This window comes from Oryctolagus cuniculus, chromosome 20 (genome assembly GCF_051225735.1).
Source record: "Oryctolagus cuniculus isolate XC-2025 breed Fujian yellow rabbit chromosome 20, ASM5122573v1, whole genome shotgun sequence".
Lineage (NCBI taxonomy): Eukaryota > Metazoa > Chordata > Mammalia > Lagomorpha > Leporidae > Oryctolagus > Oryctolagus cuniculus.
The window spans coordinates 29,275,384-29,299,693 of record NC_142886.1 but is presented as its reverse complement, the minus strand read 5'-3'; the positions used below and the strand labels follow the sequence as shown (position 1 = coordinate 29,299,693).

The 24,310-nt window shown below is 40.7% G+C and overlaps 1 protein-coding gene across 38 annotated transcripts in view; it reads right to left on the bottom strand.

Annotated features, from left to right (window-relative positions):
* Positions 1-24,310, bottom strand: part of NRXN3 (neurexin 3) — a 1,793,247-nt gene that overhangs the window by 893,184 nt on the left and 875,753 nt on the right. For 20 of the 38 annotated variants that reach the window (XM_089322450.1, XM_070065303.2, XM_089322455.1 and 17 more), the window contains 3 exons: positions 23,475-23,648; positions 19,114-19,140; positions 9,601-9,720 (listed from right to left, as the gene is read on the bottom strand). In XM_089322450.1, the coding sequence (XP_089178576.1) occupies positions 9,601-9,720; positions 19,114-19,140; positions 23,475-23,648 (321 nt within the window). The remainder of the gene's footprint in view (positions 1-9,600; positions 9,721-19,113; positions 19,141-23,474; positions 23,649-24,310) is intronic. The other 18 variants (XM_051825965.3, XM_017349371.4, XM_008271981.5 and 15 more) reach the window with 1 other exon arrangement.

Below are 24,310 nucleotides of genomic sequence, written 5' to 3'. Positions count from 1 at the left end.
AAAAAAAAAAAAAAACAGTAAGGGCCTTGGATAGGAGAGTGACTAAGCAAATGGGACAAAACTGAAGGCTCTGGAGGATGAACTGTCTTACCTGCAGTGTTCACTACCTGGGTATGAACGTTCACCTTCATCCTGTGGATCACGACACAAAACAAGTAAAGGAGACAAATGCCAGAAGCAGACCAACATATTTATTAGCTATATTTTACAAGACAAAATAAAGTCATTGATTTTTTTTTGCCTTTTGGTGTGGAAATAAATGCAGGAAATTATAAATCTATAATTGAAGAACACCTTAAAATTATACATTTATTCAACCAGGTAATATAAACATTATCTGATTAGAACCAGTAAGCTTGCAGTGGGTTACTGCCATCAACTCCAATAACTAGCCAAGCACACCAGAAATAAATGGGCTATAATACAAAAACAATAAAACTGGTCAGCAACCACAGCATGCTGAATATGGCTGAAATGAAATTAGTGAGGACACAAACTCCAACAACTCATGTCGACCCATGACAAGCTACAGGACTTCAAACTGTGCAGGCCAGCTCTCCTTGAACCATAGGTCCAAGTGGCAAACAGGTTGTGTGGACACTAACACATCCAGGGCATTTTCAGAAGTGTTGTGCAGAACAAAAGGAACAAGTGGTCCTGACTCTTGGTGACTCTGATATTGCATGTATTTTCACATCAACAATCAGTGTAATTGAGATACTGTAAGTCCACTGTTAGCAGGGAACTTGTAAACTAGAGTGATCAGCATGAACATCAAAGTAAAACCTGCAGGTATGGGTGTTGGGACCTTCATCCTTGCTGTCAGAAGACACTGGCAGGAACCGCCATCCTCTGACTTCCCTTTGGTCGTGAATTATATCTGTAAGCCAGGAAGAAAAACAAAAGATGCAAAGAAATAGCTCTGGGCCTAATCTTCGGAACCACCTGCTGATGAACACTTCGTTTGCATCTATCTGGCCTTTCAGCCCATGCGCTATATGCTCACGTGTCTCCGTTCAGCCTTCGTGCCTTGTCTAGACTCAACCTCCTCTCTCCCTGAAGATTCCACACTTGCAGAATGGTACTTGTTTGAAGGAACCTCGGATCTGGCTTATTGAGATCAGTCCTAATGATGTCTTATTTCACATGAATAAAGGACAAAGGAAAAACTAGAGAACCACTTTCCCCAGTTAACAATGGAGACACTAAAAATGGCAGTGTTACTGATGCTGACAAAAGCTGTGATGTTCTGTGGCCTACGTGAGTCTGGATCCCCGTGCACTCAGAGGAGCTACCACACACAAGTCTTCTGTGGGATCATTCAGAAGACTTTGATCGCCAACAGATGGCACGCTGCAGCCAAACACAACTCTATCGCCTCATCTGAGTGTGGTTACCTTGAGCAAACCACATGATTTGCTAGAATCTCAGTTCTTCTACTCCACAGGGTTGTGCTGAAGTTTATACAACCAAATGACAGTGACTTCTACACAGTGATCAGCATATAGCTAAGTGGTTAAAAAATAAAAGGTAATTGTGAATGATGGAGGTAAAGATTAAAAAATAAATAGGATTTGAAGCTGAATAGGTGGCTAGAGTATGAAAAAAAATTTCCTGAAACTTAGAAAACTGGTGAAGCAAAGAACCATGTGAGTTTGCAACACCACATAAGGACACGGTTTGGGGCCGTGGCACAGTGTGGGATGCCCACAACACATGTTGGAGTGCCAATCTGAGTTCCGGCTGCTCCACTTTCAACTCATTTCCCTGCTAATGTGCCTGGAAAACAGCAGATGATGGCTCAAGCTCTTGAGGCTCTGGCACCTATGAAGGGAACCTGGATGAAGTTTCTAGGTCCTGGCTTCTGCCTGGCCCAGCCCCACGTACCAGCAGGGGGAAGACTGATCTTGCTCTCTCTCTCTCTGTCACTCTCTCCTTCTGTCACTCTCCTTTCAAGTAAATATATAAACAAATCTTTCAAAAGGGAAAATCTTTCAAATCTTTGTTTAACAGAAGGATTCCAAAATGTTTCAATCTAGAGGAGAATGTATCTGTGTTTGACACTGGAATCCACTATTAATTAGGGCCCAGACTCTGAGATGAAAAGTAAACCTGTAGATTTTCATTCTGTAGCTAAACACATGTCCAGTAGAAAAGATAATACCAGAAGTTAAAGGACTTTTGCCCAGGGGGATAGTTACCAGCTTTATATCTAGCCTAAATTATTATTGTAATCTTTTTCATGTCTATAAATAACTAGTTCTTCAAATATTCTTTTGCTATTTGCTGTTTACACTTTAACATCTTGTTTCCCCTGTTAAGAAGTGAAAAAAATGATATACATTCATTCTATATTATATGAGCATTATGTTTTTAACTGCATGAAATTTATTTCTGTATGTTGTTTTCATGTTTTTGAAAATTATATCTAAGAATAACCAATAGTTCTGTAGGAGCTCTTATGAGACATCTCCTAAAACTCACAATTATTAATTTATCTTTGTAACTCTTATAAGACAGGATCTATAAATGTTAGCATTTCAGAAGCACAGGGGAATTAATCAACTCATCCCAGGTAACCCAGACATCTATTGGCAGAGTCAAGATTTGAACACAGGCTGCCCTACTCCTTGTCAGAGCTCTCGCCCACTTTTCCGTATGTTAGACATTGGAATTGCAGTAAAACCACAAAAGGAAATCAAAGGATCTAGATCAACAAAGAATGAAAATATGAATAGTTGCAAGCATAGTGGGAGTATTTTTTTAAATGTTTATACATTTTCAACTACTTTAAAGGCTGAGGAGATAATTTTTCATTTGCCTTTACTCCCTAAATGCTCACAACAGTCAGAGTTGGGCCAAGTTAAAGCCAGGAGCCCAGAACTCCCTCATGTGCTCCCACATGGATGGCAGAGGCCCAAGTACCTGAGCCTTCATCTGCTACCTCCCAGGCTCATTAACAAAAAGCTGAATTGGAAGCAAATAGCTAGGACTTGAACCACGCACTTGGATATGGGATATAGCTATCCCAGCTGGCAGCTTAACACACTTGGTCACCACACCTGCCCCAGGGATATTCTAATTGTGCGGTGACTGAAAAATATGCTAGTTGGCTTATCTGAATATTAAAGTAGTAATTCAAGAGTTTAGAATTTCAGAATATGATAAAATAAGCAACTCTATGTTCTAATGTAATTTGGTTGACTGTAAAAACTCATCCACTTGAAATTAAATGCCCCAGTCTAATAATCAGTGCAGGTATCAATCTGTTATTATTTCTAATAATGACTAAGTAGTAGTAAATCTAATAACACTCTGACCTTTTTTCTTTTTATTTGACAGAGTTACAGATGATGAGAGAGAGGGACAGAGAGAAAGGTCTTCCTTTCGTTGGTTCACTCCCAAGATGGCCACAACGGCTGGAGCTATGCTGATCCAAAGCCAGGAGTCAGGTGCTTCCTCCTGGTCTCCCATGCGGGAGCAGGATTCCAAGCACTTGGGCCATCCTCCATTGCCTTCCCAGGCCACAGCAGAGAGCTGGACTGGAAGAGGAGCAACCGGGACTAGAACCAGCACGCATAAGGGATGCCGGCACGGCAGGCGGAGGATTAACCAAGTGAGCCATGGTGCCGGCCCCATAACACTCCGAACTTTCATGTGAAGCAGACCTGGATTCAAAGTCAGTGACTTCTTAAATGCATGATCTTAATTTTCTCCTTGTTAAAATGAGGACCACAGCAGTACAGTATTTCTGAGGGATTTTGGAGTAAATAAAAGAGTAATATTTTATAAAGATCCTTGTAGAGTATCAAAAATTTGATAAAGTCGACACATGTCAAATACTATTGCTTTTAATCAAAACTACTGTCACTCCTACTTATTAACTCATTAGATTCCTTGCACTATACAAAAGTTTCAAAAGAGTACATGAATAACTCAATGTAACAGCATTAGAAACAGGACTGGCATTTAAAGCAGTTTGATTCTAAAAGTCAATTAAATTAATAACTATGCTGTATCTTTTATAATTTGCTATGTTATACAAAGTATAAAATTTTATTTCACTATAAATAAATTTCCCAGATCAATGCTCATCAATAATTCAATAAAATAAATCAAGATTTATGTCCTACTAGGCCTAGATCCAGGACCTAGGGATAGACTGAAAGACGGGTATTACTCCCCAAGAGCTGAGTGACACAATATGCATTATCCTAAAGATTATTAGGAAATCAAATCAGTTTTATGATAGTTTTTAAAAATACATGTCATGTAATGTTAATCTAAATAAGGCACAGCAAATGTATTAAAAGAGGGCAATTTTAATTAGACAAATGCTTAGAATAAATCTGGAAGGAAATGGCAAGAATGCTAAAATGTCTGTAGCCTTTGCATTTATCTCTGTCTGCTGAAATGCTGCCTTTTTCCAACCTTCTTCCATACCATATTCCCTCAAGAAGTAGTCACAAATTTTTCAAGACCCATTTTCTAATGAAATGTGTTCTTACAGTAGCTGTTCTCCAGTTTCGATCCTAGGTACAAAATTGCTGTCACTCCTCTGTGTATGACTCATTACTATACACAGTTCATTTTTCTATTGAAACACCATCATGTGTCTTCCCCCGTTAGATTGTAATGTCTTTAACAACAGAACTATACCTTATTTATGATTGTAACTGAAGAAATATCTGGTGGAAGATATATGTAAATGAATGAATGAAGTATATTCCAAGCAGCAAATAACTTTCTTACTATTGACCTTCTCACATATGACCTATTTGCTGGACAGGCAGAAACTGAAAACAGAGATAAGGTATAAAGACATAAGCCAAAATATAGACACACCATACTCTGATATGCTTGGGAATTGTTGCTTCACAAACAGTCTTATAAAAACACAGGTTCATAACATAATGCCTGTGAACCTATATGAACCCAGGAGACAGAATTAGTAAACACAAGTCTGTCCCCCTGTTTGTACACTAAGTAATGCATATTTTTTTCTGCAGATTGAATGGGAAATGTGTTTTTAACAGATTGAATCAATACGCCAACCTACATTAAAAAAATAAATAAGCCACACAATAAATAAAAAGCAAAAGGCCAATCAATAGCCAACAGTGCAGCTTAACAGCCACTCCAGCAGAAAACTGTATGAAAAGGCGCTTCGCACTCCACTATCTGCACGACCCACAGCTGCTTGCTATTGATTTGTTGCAAGCAAAGAACATCTATTATCACATGCCAGTGTGAACCTAGCAATTTCTCCAACAAGTAGCCTGCAATGTATGACTAGCCGTTTAGTATGGGGTAGCTGGTTGCTGAGGGTGGACAGAGAACCCACATTCATTCTCTTGTCTTCATCCCCCAAAACCACTGTAAACACCCAATTCCTAAACACAGCAATCTGATATGTGTTAAGGACTCTAGTAAAAAGGCTGTTTCACATTTGCTTCTCTATGGCTCAAAGGCAATAAGGAGATCAGAAAGTTTTACATAACTTAAAACGGTAACCTGAACATGGTAAGCACAGATATTAGATGCTTCAGAGTACTATTTTTACAAAGCCTCTATAAAAGGCAATCCTTTGTATATATGTAGATGCATTTAAGAAAGTTGGATTTAAGCAGAGAGGAACTCACAAACAGTGGTATTGACAGACAAAAAGGAAAGTTTTCTGGATTGGCATAATGGCTACATCACATTGGAAATTTCATAGCTCTCAGTCCAAATTAAAAATACCACTAAGAACCCAATATCCAAAAATAAACGTTGCTCTTAGACCCCTTTTAAGGTCCTGCTTCTTCTGTTGTTAAAACATGGCCCCAAAACGAGTCATTAATTTGGCTTTCAGGTGATATTCACTCTGAGAAGTTAGAGTTCTTAGTTTTGAATTTTTCAGAAGAAATGAAGATGATCAGAGAATGCTACTTCTGTGTCCTTCTGCAGATCTTATAGGAGCCTATAATAACTCAACATTGCTTCTGGAATGATTGGGTCCCTTGTGATGCCAAACCAATCTAAGAATTAACCTAAAGAAAAGAAACTTCTTATGACTTTGCCATCACATAAAATGGTAGAAAGTCACACCTAAATCTATGTAAGATACTATGTGGATTATTCCTGGATTTCTAGTTGCATGGTTTCTGCTTTCTGTTCCTTGCAAGGAGCCACTCTTACTAAGGTAAATCAGAGCCAGTGTTACACATCACATTTTTACAATCTTCATTTCTTTCTAAGCATGAACCTGAAATTCACCCCACTATCTACATCAACCTGTAATACTTACACAAAAAAATGATGGAATAAAGAGAAAACCACTCAGGTTAGTTCTACTCATGCTAAAGGAGATAAAGTATTAAAAGGTACATTCTACTCATGGAAGAAACATCTTAAAAATACCAAGTAAAAACAGAGAAGAGCAAAACAGAGTATGAGTGACAAGAACCAATGCTAGAAGAAGTGAAGATGATCCTAATATGCAGATATTTCTTTAAAAATCTCACAGGTCATGCCTAAATTTAATTAGCTTTTTACACCTCATGGGCTCAATACCTTAATTTAGAAAATTGAAAACCTAGCCATTTTCCTGTTGAACAAGTTTCTATTCTTGGATGTGCAATAATAAATTGAGATGTTTTCATTTCTACTAACTGAGGATCAATTTGCTGCCCTGAGAAATAGCTAATGGAAAATGAGAGATTCGAAACATTTTCCCACAACAAAAGCCTTTGCCATTAGATTTCATTTCTAACCAATTCATATGGTCTTATGAGAGTATTTTATGAAATGTAATTTATTTTAGACATATGCAATTTATTTTCAATATATTAGCTAAATGCTATATTTCTTTAATGGCATTCCACCTAAAATGCCATTATCATTTCTATTATTTAGGTCAAAAGCAGGCCACACAAGTCAACAAAGTGACTACTAATGGTTTCTGTGCTCCTCCAAGTAATACACAAAGTCAGATTTTCTCTGTATTCTCCTTCATTCCTCTTCCTCTTCCTCTTAACCCTGCCATTTCTTCACAATTTTCCCCACTGTGCTGGCCAATGACTTAGAGAGGCCTTTTCCATTCTGCTGTTGACAGGTTAATACTCAACTCCTGAAGCAAGCTAATACACCAAAAATTTATTAGCACATGTAAAGATGTAGACTACTAAAAAGGTAGCTGCCTTCAAGATGTTTGTGGGATGAGATAGCAAAATAACAGTTCTAAGTTCCAAGGTTTATACTGAAAATAATGGCCAATGATGTGAAGCAGTGAGACTGATTTTCCAGGTGGAAGCAACTGTCTTTACTGCTAATTCAAAAGACAAATACCCCTCAAATACCCTGAATGCCAATCTATGGACAGAGAGACAGCCATTGTAATGATTTAAGCGACTTACCCTTTTTATTGATTTGGTTGGGTTTTGTTAAAAAATTTATATCCCTATTTTATAGACACATTCTATGGATGGGAATTCTATACATTTATCACAGTCTGTTATTAAAATTTTCTTTCTTGATTCCACAGGATCCCCTCTTTAAGAGGGGACCAGATAAGCTAATTGTGTTAGTAATTTGGGTTCCTAGGTGTTTTACCATCAAAAGATTTCACTGCATTGTTTAGAGAATAAAATGCAAAATGCATTCTTAATCCAAATGTATATCTTAAGCCTGGATAACTTAAAAACATTTTTGAAGTGTGAGAATTTATTGCTAGAAAAGGAAGCTGACATAAGTCCTCGTAATTCATCAGATACCAACAAACTGCCCAGGTCAGATAATGCAGTAGTCTACAGCCAGAACTGAGACTCAGGCCACACTAGGCGCACGCACACACACACACACACACACACACAAGTAAACAGAGAAACAACCATAGGAAACTGAAGAGAATCCTAGTTCACTTTTTACCAGAAAACAATGCCTGGCCCTGGGTGGCAGAGAGGGACAATAACAGAAAGACGCATACTTACCTTCTGAGAGGACTGTGCACCTTCACTGCAGTGAGAGTAACTTACCTTTTCTCCTCCTCCGTACATAGAGTCTCCTCCTGACCACTGTCTACCCACAGTGGGATATATGTGCAAGAAGGAATAGATTTGTGAGGATAAAGAGGCATTGCATCACCATTTTGGGGAAAAAGCATTCCTAGTGAATCCTATGCCAATAAATCAGGGGAACAAGAAAAAGCAAAGAGCACAGTTCCCCAGGTACTCTGGGTGTGTCCATAACTGCCTGTTTCAGAGTACAGCAGTATTTCCAAACCACACATAAGAAAACATGATTTTCATTAACACGAGCATTCTTGGCAAGAGCCATCTGATGTCAAAACATTCTGTGACATGGCATCATTTGCATGACATATACAGAGGCATACACTTATATTTAGATGAATGGGAATTGCATAATTTTCTCTCAACACACAAAATTCCTCATTTATTTCTCCTTTGTATAACTGAAAAGAATGAAAGATCATATGGAGCAAAACACAACCAAGAAAAATGGAAAGAGAACTACCAGAGACAGCTATATCCCATGATAAAGGCTGAGAAATAAGGAATCAAGGAAAACCAAACAGACATGAGGGAAATGACATTGTAACTGGCACTTGTTGCCATGTTGGCAACACTAAAAGATGACTGCTTTTTTTCAGATAACATCATGCAATGCTTTTTATGAAACCAGGAGGGTGAATAGTTTTAACTGCAAAATAAACTTCTACCATAAAGGCCTTATTTAGAAAATCCTATCAGTAGAACCAACTAAGTCAGGAATTTTCAAAAGGTCTCTGCAACACGTATTCAAGATGTTCAAGCATTTGCTTGCCTTCAAAATGGCCATGCTAGCAAAATGGCATGAGAATGAAGCGGAGACTCGGGCTTTAGATGACCACAGCGATGAAGTAGCTGCACCATGACCTCCACGACATCAGCCTTCCCTTACAACCATATCCGCTGATGCACCTGAGATGGCACAACTGGAAAAAAATTAAAACTACCAGGCTCTCTTCTACTATGAAGCAAATACACGTAGATATCCATGAAAACGCAGTCACAAAAGAGAAACGTGTGAGTAAACAGAATAGCTATGTGTATAGAAACCTACCAGTGAGCCAATAAACTTAGCCAGAGGAAATTTATGCCATAAACTTGAAAGATGCTCCCAGCCAAGTCATCATCATTTGGAAGGCCTAAAAAGTTCTCTAAACACAGGCTTTTTGAGAAAATAGCTTAATTTCATAAATATCCTCTAATTTCTATGCAATTAAAATGTGGAGAGTCTTACAATTATTATAATCTGATTAACGGACAATCAAACCTCTTACAAAAAAATACTGAATTATTGACTTTTTGTTTGTTGGTTTCCCAGTCACAGGTATTGTAATCCAAAGAACAAAACATAGAGAGTAAGCAAATGGGAGAATATCTAGTGTGGTTGAGCAAGAAATGTTTCTTTGTGCCAAACCTTTGTTTTCCCAGCTTCTGGAAGAAACAGTTACTTAAGAATCTTTCAGAATACCTATCCTTTTGATTTGTCCCTTAAGGTTTCCCCAAACCCTCAAACCTCCTGAAAAACCTCCTAGTATGGAAGGGTCGTACTCACGATCATTGCACTGGTTTCCAGAATAAGAGGTCATGGAACAGTCGCACGTGAAGCCTTCCCACTGCTGCATGCAGACCCCTTGGTTGGCACATGAATCTTCCTGGCAGGTTGTACTGGGTCCTAACAACAATACACAAGAAAGGAAAGAAGAGAGAGAGAGAGAGAAGAAATGTCAAAAATACTTCAAATTCAAACAAATCACGTGACTTTTCCATTTTCATGCCCCCAGATATTCAGACACAATCACCAAAAAAGTCAATCACATGCAACAAGAACTGAATACGTACAAAAGACAGAAATGTACACTTAGCCACAAACTGTCAAGGTGTACAAACAGGAGGGAGAGGGCTGAACACACTGTTCTCCTTGAGGCAGACTTTGCAAAAGAGCTTCATCACTACCATTCAACTACTACCATGTCTCATTTGGAGCATAGTCTTTCCTAATGTAGAAGGTGAAAGCAGAAAAATGTATCTATGTGATTCTTACGAATTAAGGCACAAAGTTTTATCCTGATATTGAAAGTCTCTAAGGTCTATTTTGTGACATACGTTTGATGATGATGTTAATGATCAGGAGAAGAGGGTGAGAAAGAGGACAGAGTGACCAACATGCGATGAAATTTAGTGGCTTACTGCCAGACACTAAGCACTTGCTCTGCATAGCTCACTAAGCTTGCCCGTGACTCCAAGAGGTAAATGTATAATTACCTCCATTTCACAACTTAAAAAAAAAAAAAAAAAAAAAAAAAAAAAAAAAAAAAAACCAACACTGAACTCAGAGAGTTTAAATAAGTTACCCAAAGTTACAAATTTGGTAATTAAAGGCCACTTTAATCAACTTGGAGATTTTTTTTCTTGACAGGCAGAGTGGACAGTGAGAGAGAGAGACAGAGAGAAAGGTCTTCCTTTTCTGTTGGTTCACCCTCCAATGGCTGCTGCGGCCAGCGCACCGCGCCGATCCAAAGCCAGGAGGAGCCAGGTGCTTCTCCTGGTCTCCCATGCGGGACTTGGGCCTTCCTCCACTACACTCCTGGGCCACAGCAGAGAGCTGGCCTGGAAGAGGGGCAACCAGGACAGAATCCGGTGCCCCGACTGGGACTAGAACCCGGTGTGCCGGTGCCGCATTTGGAGGATTAGCCTAGTGAGCTGCAGTGCCGGCCTCAACCTGGAGATTAATTTGAATCTCATGCTCTTAACTACACCAGTTTTCCAAGTGTCATTCTCAGGCTAACATCACCTAGGAACTTGTTAAAAATGGAAATGTTTGGGCCACACCCCAGCTCTACCAAATTTGAGACTCTGTAAGGAGACAGAAATTGGTTTTCACAAGCTTCCCAGGAATTTTGATTGAACTAAAATTTGAGACCCATTGTACAATACTACCCTGTTGTTCTAAGTACTTTTGAAGTGTTCTCTTAAGCAGGATGTGCATGGACCAGAGATGCAAAAGAGAATTATTTGAGGCATACAAAGAAAGTATATCATTACTGCATTTTGTTCCTTATTTATATTTTGTGCATATTTTGTATACTAATAATATAACAGTACATGTCTGTACCTTACAAATAAGTATACTTATTTTGGAATCATTTACTAATAAGAATGGGTGAGGCAAAATAAGTAGTGACATCTAATCTTATAGATTCCATTCAAAATTCTCCTTAGGTCAACCCAATGCTTCCTTTCAACCATTCTCCTTTTTTTAAACTCCTGTTTTCTACCTAACCTTGGAATTAAAGATAAACCTCTATCTATGGCATTATCTGGGCTAACAGGAAATATCACAATATTCAGGATAACTCCATCTTCCAGAGAGCCTCAGCAAAGAAGGTGAGCTCTTTGACTCATTCGATCTATTAGTCAGGAACTAATACACAAAAGCACTTAACAGAGTAAAAAATAGATCTCTTGCAGCAACTGCATATTTCACAGTTTCTAAGGTAAGCCTCACACAGGCACAGAATATTGAAATGTAAGCACACAGGGGTCCTAAGGATGCATGTTCAAACGAGATAGCTGACTACAAAGGGTTGTCTTCTGGGTGGCAAGACATTTTGTATTTATGCACGAAGGAAGGAAGCAGTACAGGCCATCACTCCTAAGACAAAGCTGTTAGGAGATGACATAAGAAAGTTCAAGACAATTACTAACACTAGGGGAATGGCACTACTGCTGGGTTTCTGCAGCTCCTATTTGCCATGTGGTTCCCCCATGTTGAGATGAAAGGAGGTACATGGTCATGTTCTCAGTGGGTCTTAAACTTGAGCATTGTGTGGTACCAGTTTCATTAACAATGGCAAATCAGGACAGCTTCTTTCAAAGGATAAAAGCTCCTGAGAAGTCCACGGGGGCTCCCTGACCAAACAGCTCTCACCAGACAATGGGCTGGTAATTCAATTGTACTTGAGAAGCAGAAACACATGGAAGGCTTTCCCTTGAAAGGCAGAACACAGAAAACTTCAGGAAAACACAATAACTCTTTGCATGTTGATTGAATTTGAAGACAAAGGCTTTTTCATGCCTTTCCCCTCCCCTCTAACTGCCAAATATTAACCATTTTCTAAAGAGCAGCCAAATGCCTCCCCCAGATGAAACATTGCCCAGTAATTTCAAAAACTGATTCTCCCCCTTCTCGGTGACCATAGCACTTATTATCTGCATCATTAATTTTCGCATATGCTAATATTCAATTTAGCACTTTATTGCCCTCTGCACTGTCCTCTGCTTCTATAGGCCTCTAATTGTTTCATGATTTCACATATTACAACCAAAGGACTGAACACTGCTTACTGTTGGAAAGCGTGAAATATGCTTCAGTGAGGTTCTTGCTGCACTAAGCATCTATCCTGTACAGATGGAGAGAAACATTTCCGCAAACACTGAGCTCATCTGCATTGTAGTTAGCCCCAGCTTGGCTATGTGTCACTTCCCAGATTGTGAGTGTGGGAGCCTGTCTGTGCTGTGAGCACATGGAAGTCTCTCCCAACCGACAAAGGTCGTTCAGGATACAAATATGGAGTCTGATGTGATGTTTAAATTCGGTTGGTTTTGTTTCATATGCATGAAGGGATTTAATGGCCATGTAGAATCAAATAATACCAGCAAATTGACAATATTATAACCAGTAAGGACCAGTAGAACCTTCCATGACTTCTCAGCAATCCAGAATTAAGCGTGTACCTCCTCTTCCAACCTCATTTCCTCCTGATTGCCCTCAGCCCTCAGCTCATGGTGATGAACCCATGCCTCCTGTGATTCAGTTCTAACACAACCACACTCACACTGCTGCCCTGACATCAGCACTATCTGGATCACCTGGTAGCTTTCATGAAAAGAACATTGTCTGGTCCCACCCAGGCTATTCCCTGGGGCTGGGGTTAAGGGCAAGGTTCAAAAATCCAAGTTGTACCAAGCCCTCCAAGTGATTCAACATCTGCCCCGATTTGGGAACCACTACTCTAATTCTTCAAGCATGTATCTATCTTCACACATTCCTTTGCGCTTGCTGGACCCTGGGCCCAAAATATCCTTCCTCCAGATTTTCAAATGACCAGTTCATAGCTCATAAGGCCTCAGGAAACTTCTATGTAGGGACAGTGTACTCTGCTTTTGCATTTGATATGGAATCAATACTCACAAAAGCAGTTAGATATCCTTTTGAGAAAAGATGGAAAATTTTCCTTCTTAGACAAAGGGACAAGAAGTGTGACTGAAAGACTAGGTAAGCTGTCAATCATGTTGGTGCTTTTGTTTCTAACTCTTAGTTCCATATGCTTTGCAAATATCTTCTTCCAATTCCTGGGCTGTCTCTTCAGTTTCCTAATGATTTCCTTTACCTTTCCAAAGCTTTTCAGTTTGATGCAATCTAATTTATTTATTTTTGTTTTGGATGTCTGTGCTTTTGAATTTCTATCCCAGCTGTCTTCTGAATTCAATGGAAAACATCACATTGTGTCTTGTTTTCTTGTTTTTTAGATGGTAACTCTTATGGCTGCTATAAATTTCCCATCATTTGTCTTGAACCTTGGATTGCTTTTGAAAACTGTCCTATACTGTCATTTCATGCCTGTCACTAAAGTACCTGCAAACTGATTTAGTCAACTCCAGTTCAAGTTCCATAAAAGCAAAGTAGAAAGTGTCTTTTTTTATTTTCAGGTCATTGAGATAAAACAGCTCCCTAAAGCACAGGACAATAGTATCAGAATGGGCTTTTCCTTGGTTACCTACCAACAGGTGAAATTTAACTAAACCTTTGAGTCAAACATCCCAATTGAAAATTGATAAAGAGGGGGCATTTAGCCTAGCAGTTAAGAGATGCCCACATTCCACAGTGCAGCACCTGAATTTCATCCCAACTATAGCTCCTGACTCCAGCTGCCTGCTAATGGAAATCTTGGGAGGCAGAGGTGATGGTTCAAGTAAATGGGTCCCTGCCACCCATGTGGAAACCTGGATTGAATTATTCCTGGCTCCCACTTAGACCCAAAACAATACTGGCAGTGCCAGGTGTTTGGGGAGTGATCCAGCACACGGGGGCTTGCTCGCGCTCCCTCTGCCTCTCAGATAATTTTTTTTGTCTTAGCTAAATTTAAAAAGGAAGAAAATTAATAAATATGGCTAAATCAGTCCCAGCTGGCTCTGAGCAAATAAGCAGTAGATGGAGGAGTAAAAGGGTATGGGGGCAGGGGAGTGGGATACAGGTTTGGACGCCACAGCAAGTCTGCTGCCCAAAGTCTATGCCAGAAAACCAGTAAAAGGCACCAAATGGGGCTGATTTGCTAGTATTCACCAACTTCAAATACAAATTATTAAATGGAGGGTTAAGCTTATGGTGACAAAATAAACTAAAAATATGTCATTGTAAAAATTAAAAGAAAAAATAAGGAAGGAAGGAGGAGGGAGGGTAGGAGTACAGGTGGGAGGAAAGGTAGGTGGGAAATACCATGCACTTAAATCTGTATATGTGAAATACATGAAATGTGTTCACCTTACTTACATTTAAAATTTTAAATAATTAATAAAGTGTCAAGGGCAAAGACTGCATGAGTGCAACCTGTGTGAAGTCATCGTAGTGGAACTCTGTGTGGAACTCCAGGTTTGCTTGTCCCATACTAAGCACATGTCCCATCTGACCTGGCAAGCCCTGTGAGCACTGCCAGGAAGTGTGTAAAGAGATCTTCCACCTTGAAGCACTTGGGCCATCTGCTGCTGCTCTCCCAGGCCTATTAGCAGGGAGCTGGATCAGAAGTGGAGCAGCTGGGACTCCAACCTATCCTTATATGGGATGCTGGCATCATAGGCAGGGGCTTAACCAACTGTGCCACAATGCAGGCCCCCATTTCACAGCCTTTAATGTGCTTTGTCTCATGGGGGCAGTGAGAGCAGTATCTGGGTGTGAAGGAAAAGAAATAAAGGAAGATGAATATATGTATGTGTATCTGTGTGTAGGTGCATATGACTCGTAAGTCTATCAAAATCTCACAAGGATGTTTTTTAAAATGGGATTCATGAATTAAGAGACCCTTGGGCTGGCATCGTGGCATAGCGGGAAAAGCCATAGCATACCAGCCAGGCAACGGGGCATTTCTCTTCTGACTTAGCATATGCTCTTCCCTCCTAATGGGAACCTCTGTAGTCCCATTCTCCATCCTAGTGTCAGAGTGATCTTGATAGAAGGAAAATCTGACCCAAATCTACGTCTTTTTTCAGGCATCCTTGAGAAACAGTCCCAACCCTTCGTGAGAATATGCTGCCACCTGTCTGCACTCTACCATTCCAGTTTCACCTTCCATCAGATCTTTACTTTCAGATTATTTCAGCAATCGTGGCTTCCTGTAGGTCCCAAAGTACCCATGCTCTTAGATAAGCCTCCATGCTTCTACCACAGATATTCCCCAAGCACCTGTGGTGACCACTGGCACTGCACATGGTCCATCCATGGTCCTGATGCATTGCAAGTATTGACTGATCTCTTACTGGTTTCTCACCTGCATCCTTACTATCCAGCAAGGTGCCTGACACATAGGAGTAGCAGTTATCTAGTTCATGTTAAACGAAACATGATCACTGAAGAACTTTAATATAATGAGCAAAACATCAGCCATTAGGCCAGCATCGCGGCTCACTAGGCTAATCCTCTGCCTTGTGGCGCCGGCACTCCGGGTTCTAGTCCCGGTCAGGGTGCCGGATTCTGTCCCAGTTGCCCCTCTTCCAGGCCAGCTCTCTGCTATGGCCAGGGAGTGCAGTGGAGGATGGCCCAAGTGCTTGGGCCCTGCACCCCATGGGAGACCAGGAGAAGTACCTGGCTCCTGCCATCAGATCAGCGCTGTGTGCGGGCCATTGGAGGGTGAACCAACAGCAAGAGGAAGACCTTTCTCTCTGTCTCTCTCTCTCACTATCCACTCTGTCTGTCAAAAAAAAAAAAAAAAAAAAACATCAGCCATTAACACAATAACAAGAGGACTCCACCAGTTGGCTCCTGCAACCTGCTTAGGCTACTTTCTGTAGCTTACCTGAAAACCTTTGCCTCTACAGTTCAGACTGCCTTGCTTCCTTCTCATATGTTTTCCCTGCTCTTCATACTTCATGGTAATTAGCACTGTTTGTGCCCACTTTATGGTAATTAGTACTATCTGTGCCCACCGGCTGGATCTGAAAAAGCTGGCTTATGAATAATGGTCCATACTCCAATGGCAAGAAACTAAAAGCTAAGAGAATTTTCATCCTAAAAGTCCTGTGTCAAAATAGGAGGAGAGATTAAGATGGCCTGAAGTACTTACAAAGGACAACAACTCCTGTCACAAACTGTCAAGCGATTGTAACAATAGAAGACTGTGGCAATGAAATTACATGTTCTAGGGGCCAGCGTTGTGGCATATCGGTAAAGCCACCACCCACAGTGCCAGCATCCCATATGGGTGCCAGTTCAAGTCCCAGCTGCTCCACTCCCAATCCAGCTCTCTGCTGTGGCCTGGGAAAGCAGCAGAAGATGGCCCAAGTGCTTGGACCCCTGCACCTGTGTGGGAGACTCAGAAGAAGCTCCTGATTCTGATCAGCTCAGCTCCGTTCATTATGGCCATTTGGGGAGTAAACCAGCAGATGGAAGACCTCTCTCTCCGCCTCTGCCTTTCCCCTGTAACTCTGCCTTTTCAATAAATAAATAAATCTTTAAGAAAACCAAAACCATATCCTGGGCATGAGTGTTCAGCCTAACAGCTGACACAGCTTGGGATGACTATGTTGCATACTAGAGAGCCTGGGTTTCAGTCTGCTCCAGGCCCAATTCCAACTTCCAGCTAAAGCAAATGCTGGGAGGCAGAGGATGGTGGCTCAAGGGGTTGGGTCCCTGGTGCCCATGTGAGGGTCTGAAATTGGATTCCCAGCTCCCAGCTTTGTTCTGGCTGTGTGAGACAAACAATAGACAGGAGATATGTCTCACATTCATTCATTCATTCATATTCTCTCTCTGTCTTGCAGATAAATTGAAAAAAAATAACTTCCTCAACACTTACTGTGATCACTAGGTTTCTTCTATAAAGTAGAAAGTTAAGATAATCCAAAATATCGTATTCCCACATCTGTGTCTACATTTCCTTAAACTTTTTACAGTAGGTATAGAGATATATCACTTCTGTTTTTCCTTTAGATGGGAATTTTGAGATTATTTTGCCCAGTATGAGGTCCCTGTATGAGAGGGTATATGTTATTTTCTGGGAATTCAAATAGGAAGAGATGCAGTTGTCTTTTTTATCGACCAAATCTGGTCCAAAAGAACTTCAACAACCTTGGGTTGTTTCACATGGTAGACCAAATCCTGTCCCCTTTCCCTTGCTGCCATTGAGAGTAATTCATAACGGACCTCTCTGACGACTGAACATAATGTCTACAAGGTAACAATATTAATTGGATTTGTGGTACAGCAGGTTAAGCTGCCACTTGCAATGCCAGCATCATATATCCAATGGCCAGTTCAAGTCCTGGCTACTCTGCTTCCAATTCTGCTAATGCTCCTGGGAAGGCAGCAGAATATGGCCCAAGTATTTGGAGACCTGCTGCCCATGTAGTGGGCCAGGATGGAGTTCCTGTCCCCTGGATTCAGCCTGGTCCAGACCAGGCTGTTGTGGACATTTGGGGTGTGAATCAGCACATCAAAAGTGGGTCAATCTCAAGCGCTCTCTCTGTCTTCCTCTTCCTCTCCCTCCCTCTCTGTCACTCTGTTGTTCAAATGAATAAATATTTAAAGGAACAAAAGCAGTATTACCAAAAGGGCCCTAAATACTTTGAAACTGAAAGTAATTGTATTGCTTCTTAGACTTCAAAGTACTAATCCAGTGTATGTTCTTTCCTTTTCATTAATTTTAGTATATATCAGAAAATGTCAATCTGCTAAGAGGAGATTAAAAAGAAGAATTGCAGTAAAATGGCAAGAGAGAGGCCTTATTAGTTGATGTCCTTCAGGGAGACAGATACTTGTACAGTTGCCTACATGGCATATAGCAAGCAAGTCAAAGCTCAGTAAATGATCTTCTAGATGAAAAGCACTTTTAAGCCACCTCTGCCTTAACCACTTCCTACAATTTTTGCTAATTATGAGCTCTGCAGAAGCCACCTGAGGCTCAGCCCCTGGATTGATGACCATCCAAAGACACCTAAAATTCCTGTTCCTCCCTTGCTATTCTGCGTCAAAGCAGCCTGCTATGACAGGACCACTGGGCCATTAGTGATTTTGGAAGGTGCTTCTCTGGATGATAGAAAAAGCAGTTTCTACCAAAAATATTCACTGACATCTCACATGCAGGCATTTTATAGGGTACTCAGGATAAAGCTGACAGACCCTGTTCTTCCCCAAGAGTGTTTTTTTCCTTAGTTCACAAAACAGGAAATTAAAGTGCTCAACCAAAATCCCCAATAGGAAATATAAATCTCTGGAACACTTTAATGACATTAATATCTCCCAAATGCCTAAGAATATTTCTTTAAAATGAGTTAAGGGAAAATGACATTCTCTGTCCTAAGACACAAGGACTGAAGCGTCCTGCTCTGCTCTACAAGATGACCTACCTGACCCAGAAAATAGCACACGAAGAGCCCAAGTGGTCTCTTTGCCTTTTTCTTCCAAGTGCTGCCTTCTGTCTATAAGAGAATAAATTAACAGGAGCCAACCCCTCCACAGCAACTACTTAGAGAGGTGCTAATCATTCCCACAGTAGATTAATGTGTGTGTGGGTTGTCACAATACAGAATGCTGTCAGACTTCTTCGATCACCACGCCCACCCCCAAGATGGAATCGTGTTCTTATCCCCATGAAGTCTCCTCTTCATAGCTGTTTTCATGCACTGATGTGGGTTTTCCATCCCCCTTCCAGAAGAACACAGGGTTCAGCCCCCTCCCCACAACTGCTGCTGCCCAAGAGGTGTGACAGCTTGAAGACCTCCAAAGAAAAGACACCACGGGTTACACCAAGGGCATCTTTGGGTCCAAAGTGGTAATGGGAACAAGAGCCTTCTCTACCTTGCAGGTCAGCTTTGGTCAACGCAACTTTGTTAGCAAAAGAACAGAAAAAGCGGAAACAATAACCAGAGGTTAGTCAGAGGTAGAGTCAACCCGGGTAACATCACAGAAACGACAATGCAGTCTGCATAACCAACATCACTCAGACAGACCCACAAGGGCACCAGAGACAGCACAGACAGCGGGCGTGCAGACCAGGAGTGGAGCAGGCCTCCTCAGAGCCACGTCAGCAGAGCAGAGGCAGGAAATGCTGGACTGGACAAAGCACAAGCAATGGGCAACAACAGCCTTCCCACACCCACACAGCCAACTGCGAGGTACACGGTCCAGAAACAAGGAGAGTGGCGTGGCCAGGCGAAAAAGACACAGGAGCACAATCAGACAGAGCCCGTAAAAACCATTCTGACCATTCAGGAGCTGAATTGGGAAGAGCCACTTGGGAGCAACTCTTACACCATGCTGCATGTGCCTCAAGGAACCTATCACTAGGGCAGGGGACTTGTGTCCAGTTGCTTTTTTGAGGGGTGCAAAAGGGCTCCATGTGTTCAATTTATTAGAATGCAGCCAAGCTCAAATGTTTGTGGGCAAAAAGGCATCAAGTCAACATCTTTTTTTAATTTATGCATGCCAGTCTTGAAGTGAAGAGGTGTGTTTCCCTCTGATGTTTCTCCTATGCAGTTGTAGAATAGCATTTCCAGCCCACAATGCCTTGCCTCTGCAGCAACACTGACCTCAAGACAGGAAGAGATATTTACCAGCCACACATTCTATCAGGCAATACCCTAAGAATTCCTACCCTAAATAGAGAAGTCACAAGCCACAGCTAGCTCTGGGGTAGGAGTTGTCCAGAAACTGCACTTAATTTCTAAATTTTACAATCAGTATATTGGAGACAAAAGATCAAAATCTACATCACCCTTTCTTGTGAGATCTGAAGGGTAGTGAATTAATATGTTTTAAAAATAATCTTGAGGGGCCGGCGCTGTGGCGCAGCAGGTTAATCCTCTGCCTGTGGCGCTGGCATCTCATATGGGTGCTGGTTCTAGTCCCAGCTGCTGCTCTCTACCATGGCCTGGAAAAGCAGTGGAAGATGGCCCAAGCCCTTGGGCCCCTGCACCCACATGGGAGACTTGGAGGAGGCTCCTGGCTCCTGGCTTCGGATTGGCGCAGCTCTGGCCATTGCAGCCATTTGGGGAGTGAACCAGCAGGTGGAAGACCTTTCTCTCTGTCTCTCCCTGTCTGTGACTCTACCTCTCAAATAAATAAATAAAATCTTTAAAAAATATACTTTTGAGCTTTTGGCCTTTTGTTTGTTGTCCTGTGTCAGACAAAGTAGGGAAAGAAACTCATTTACTAGATTAGGAATCTCAAGGTGTTAGTGTCATTGGATGAGACAAGAAGATAACATAGCTTGATCTATGGTTCTTAAATATGTGAGCATAAAACAATCACCTCCTTGAAGAGCTCAACTCTCAGTCCTGAGCAATCAAGCCACATGCCCTACCTGTTCTCTATCCCATATATAGAAATGATAAATCAAGGAGTGTGTTTCCTTTCCTCTGAGATGCCCAGAGGCCTTCTTGGGAGTCACATGCTATGTACACGAGATTCTGGATGAGAACAACGACTTTCGTAGACTCACCAAGATTGTGTGCCCTTCGCTTTCCTCCCCACCATTTTCCATGGCTTCATTTCCACAGAACCCTAAAAAGCTCCTGGGATCTTTCACAATGGCTGATTCACAACAGAGCAAACTTGCAATGACAGTAATTTATGTCTTAACCCACTTTTCTGGCCATTTCTCCAAGGCACTTAGGCTAATTATCCAAGTCATTTGTGTACAATAAACAAGGACCTTCTCTGCTCAGCACTCATCCTCCACTTCATCCCACCCAGGGGGCGGTCATAATACTCAAAGGGGAACCATCATGATTATCTCCATGGCAATAGAGTGCAGTGTTATTAGCTCATGGGATTTGCCACAGATTCATGTGGCAAAGCCATCAAGTCACAATATCCGGTTTGAACAATCACCCATGCTACAGGAAGGTCAGAACCCACCTTAATGTGTGTGGTGAGTCACGATAATCTGCACACAGGGCTGCAGTAGGGATGGGAACATTTCCCACAATTTGATGGGTCATTTCCTTTTGCTAATGCCCCTTCTGCTTCTCTTAAAGCTCTCTTAAGTGGGGTACATTCCCCCCTTTATACAGTGTACTTCTGTTCACTTTCATAAAAGTTTGTTTAAATCTCTTTTTAATCCAATACCATAACTTAATTTCTTTATACCCTGATTTTTACATCTTGTAACATTGTGTTTCCAAAACAGTAGCTCTACACACTTGTGCCTACTGAACACTTCACATGTGTAGTCTGAATGAGATGCACTGAACGTATAAAGATAATTTTATGCCTTAATTTGATAAAAATAATGTAAATATCTATCAGTAATTTTATAATTATTACATGCTAAACTATGTTTTGGGTATACTGGACTACATTAAATAAACCATAGGCTTTCATTTTATTTATAACATTTTTAATGTACCCACTAGGAAATTTAAAATTATATATTCATGATTTACATTGTATTTCTATTGGGCAACATTTCTATAGTATTAAATGGCTGGTTATCATTGACTTTTAAATCTAAGAACCAGTGGCATAATAAAAATATTTAGCATCTGAGCCATTTCTTATACCTTTTAGTATTTGTTTATATATTGTGATTTGGGTTGATATGAATTATTATTCCAGAATAACTAGAATTATTGTCCTTCCACAATCTTCTAAACTAAGATATTCAATTTAATTCCAAATGCTGCACCTATCACTGGCTTGCTGTTCAACAGCTGAGAGGACTATGAACTGGCCAATGAGTCAATAATTTTTGAAATTAATATAATTGTGCATTTCTAGAAAAGAGTTTAAGTAGTTTGTGAATGCCATCCTTATGTCCCCCTATACACACACATACATACACACAGCATATGCAGCCAATGAAATTCAAAAGTATTTTCTGGCTAAAGGGAGAAAAGGAATGGGATATAAGGTTCATCAGTCTTGTTACTAATGTAACACAGCAACTGACTCTTAGTCAAAGAGACGGAACTTCCATATTACAAGTCAGCCTTAAAAGATGATGGGAAGCATTTTTAAAAATGTGCATTAAGACACTGAAAGAACCCAGATGGAAGGTGGTTAAGTTGAACACAGGAGATGAATGAACAGGTTTGATGTTGCAAATTAACAAAGAATCAAGAAAACACGATACAGTGCACAAACAAAAGACCATGAGGCTCAACCAGAGGAAGCATATATAGATCTTGGTGACAGGTTAGGCAACCTCTTTGCCCTTCATTTTAGGTAAAATCACCTTTTCAGCTAACCTAAGGCCGACAGGCTTAAGGTGTTTACTGCTGCCCTCTGCTGGTTAAAAAGACAATGTCTTTATTGTAAAGACCTTAGATTCAGGAACAATGGTAAAATTCACGTATTTCAAGAGAGTAGACAGTCTACAAAAACAGGCTGAGCATGGTTTGTTGTGCTGCATGATAGACATGCAAAGTTATTAAATGTCTCACATGAGATAATATCTATAGACAAGAGTCTCACCATTTATTGAGTACCTACAATGTACCAGGCATTTATTTATTTATTTATTTATTTATATATATATAAAATATATTTCATCTACCTGTTTTATCATGCTAGGTTAAATATTATTGCCTTTTCAGCTGAGAAATATGTAGCTCAGAGAGGATAAGTAAATTGTCAAATATCACACTGCTAACAAGATCTGAATCTACATCTTTCCAACAACAAAGCCCATGATGTTCTATGACATTATACTCAGGAGCTGTCTAACAATGCCTGATATCTAGTGAGTGCTCAATAAATGTTACTTCCTTTCCATCATCATGGCATTCTGACATCATTTTCCTATCAGCTGTTAGAGTCACATTAAACAATGCAGCTATTATTAACCATAATAAATAACTTATTACAGTGTCTGCTTTGGTCATCATCATGCATTAAAATATAAATACAAGTCTCCAATGCCTTTTCAGCCATTCTATAAGCAAAGGCAAAGACTGAGCGAAGACTGATGCTGATGCCAAGGAAGTTTCCCTTTCAGCTAGTATGTAACACTGGGAAAACATGGGCCAACGACCATTCCTGAAGCCTGGGGCCATGTTTTGACATACTGAACCAGTGACCAAAGGACACTAATGGCGATGCAATGGCAGATGGCAAATGGAGATGAGAGAGAATAGGTAAACTGAGGAAGGAGGCACGGCAGAGGCAGCAGAGAGGCTTGCAACAAGGCTGTAGCTGAAAATGCAAACAGGTTGTACCTTCACAGCCACGCTCGATCTGTCCGCTCCGATGGAGGGCATCATTGATGAGGTCTGGCAGGCGTCCATTCAAGTCCACTGAAGCCAGACAGCCTTGAAAGCCATCACGAGAGGCCACAAGCTTCGGGAGGTTGCTGTACATGCCTTGGGCCAGACCAGCCATATAGAGATCACCTGGAAAGAACGGTGAATAGCAAAAGAGAATGAGTAAACAACATGGCAACCACATCAACTCAAGCTGTTTCAGACGATTTATCAGATAAAAATAATATAGCACGCTAATGAGTGGAGGAGGCTCAAACAGAACAATTAACAGTTTCTAAGTTGTAAAAAGAAGAAACCAAATGCTTCTTGTGACTTTTTTTTTTTTTTTTTTTTTTTGGCAGGCAGAGTAGACAGTGAGAGAGACAGACAGAGAGAAAGGTCTTCCTTTTCCGTTGGTTCACCCCTCAATGGCCGCTGTGGCCGGTGCACTGCGGCCGACATTCATTTTACACACATCATCTCACAAATTTTAATCACTGTGTCGATTCTATGAAGCAGGTGTTGTCCTTCTTTTATGATGAAGTAAAGATGAACAGCATTTTCAAGGAAATGACTTACTGAGGTCTTTTTATATGCAACTTGTTCCCAATAATGTGCTAAGGTTTTTACAGATTCCATTGCAACTCCTCTAACAATCCAGACAGGGAGTAGCAATTATTATTCCCACTTTCCATAAAATATACCTAAGCTAAATGGGGCAAAGAAACTTCACAAACACCACCCACACAGTGAATGATTCAGCTAGAACTGCAAAGCCAACAGACCCTTCTTTTTGCAATGACAGTTTCATC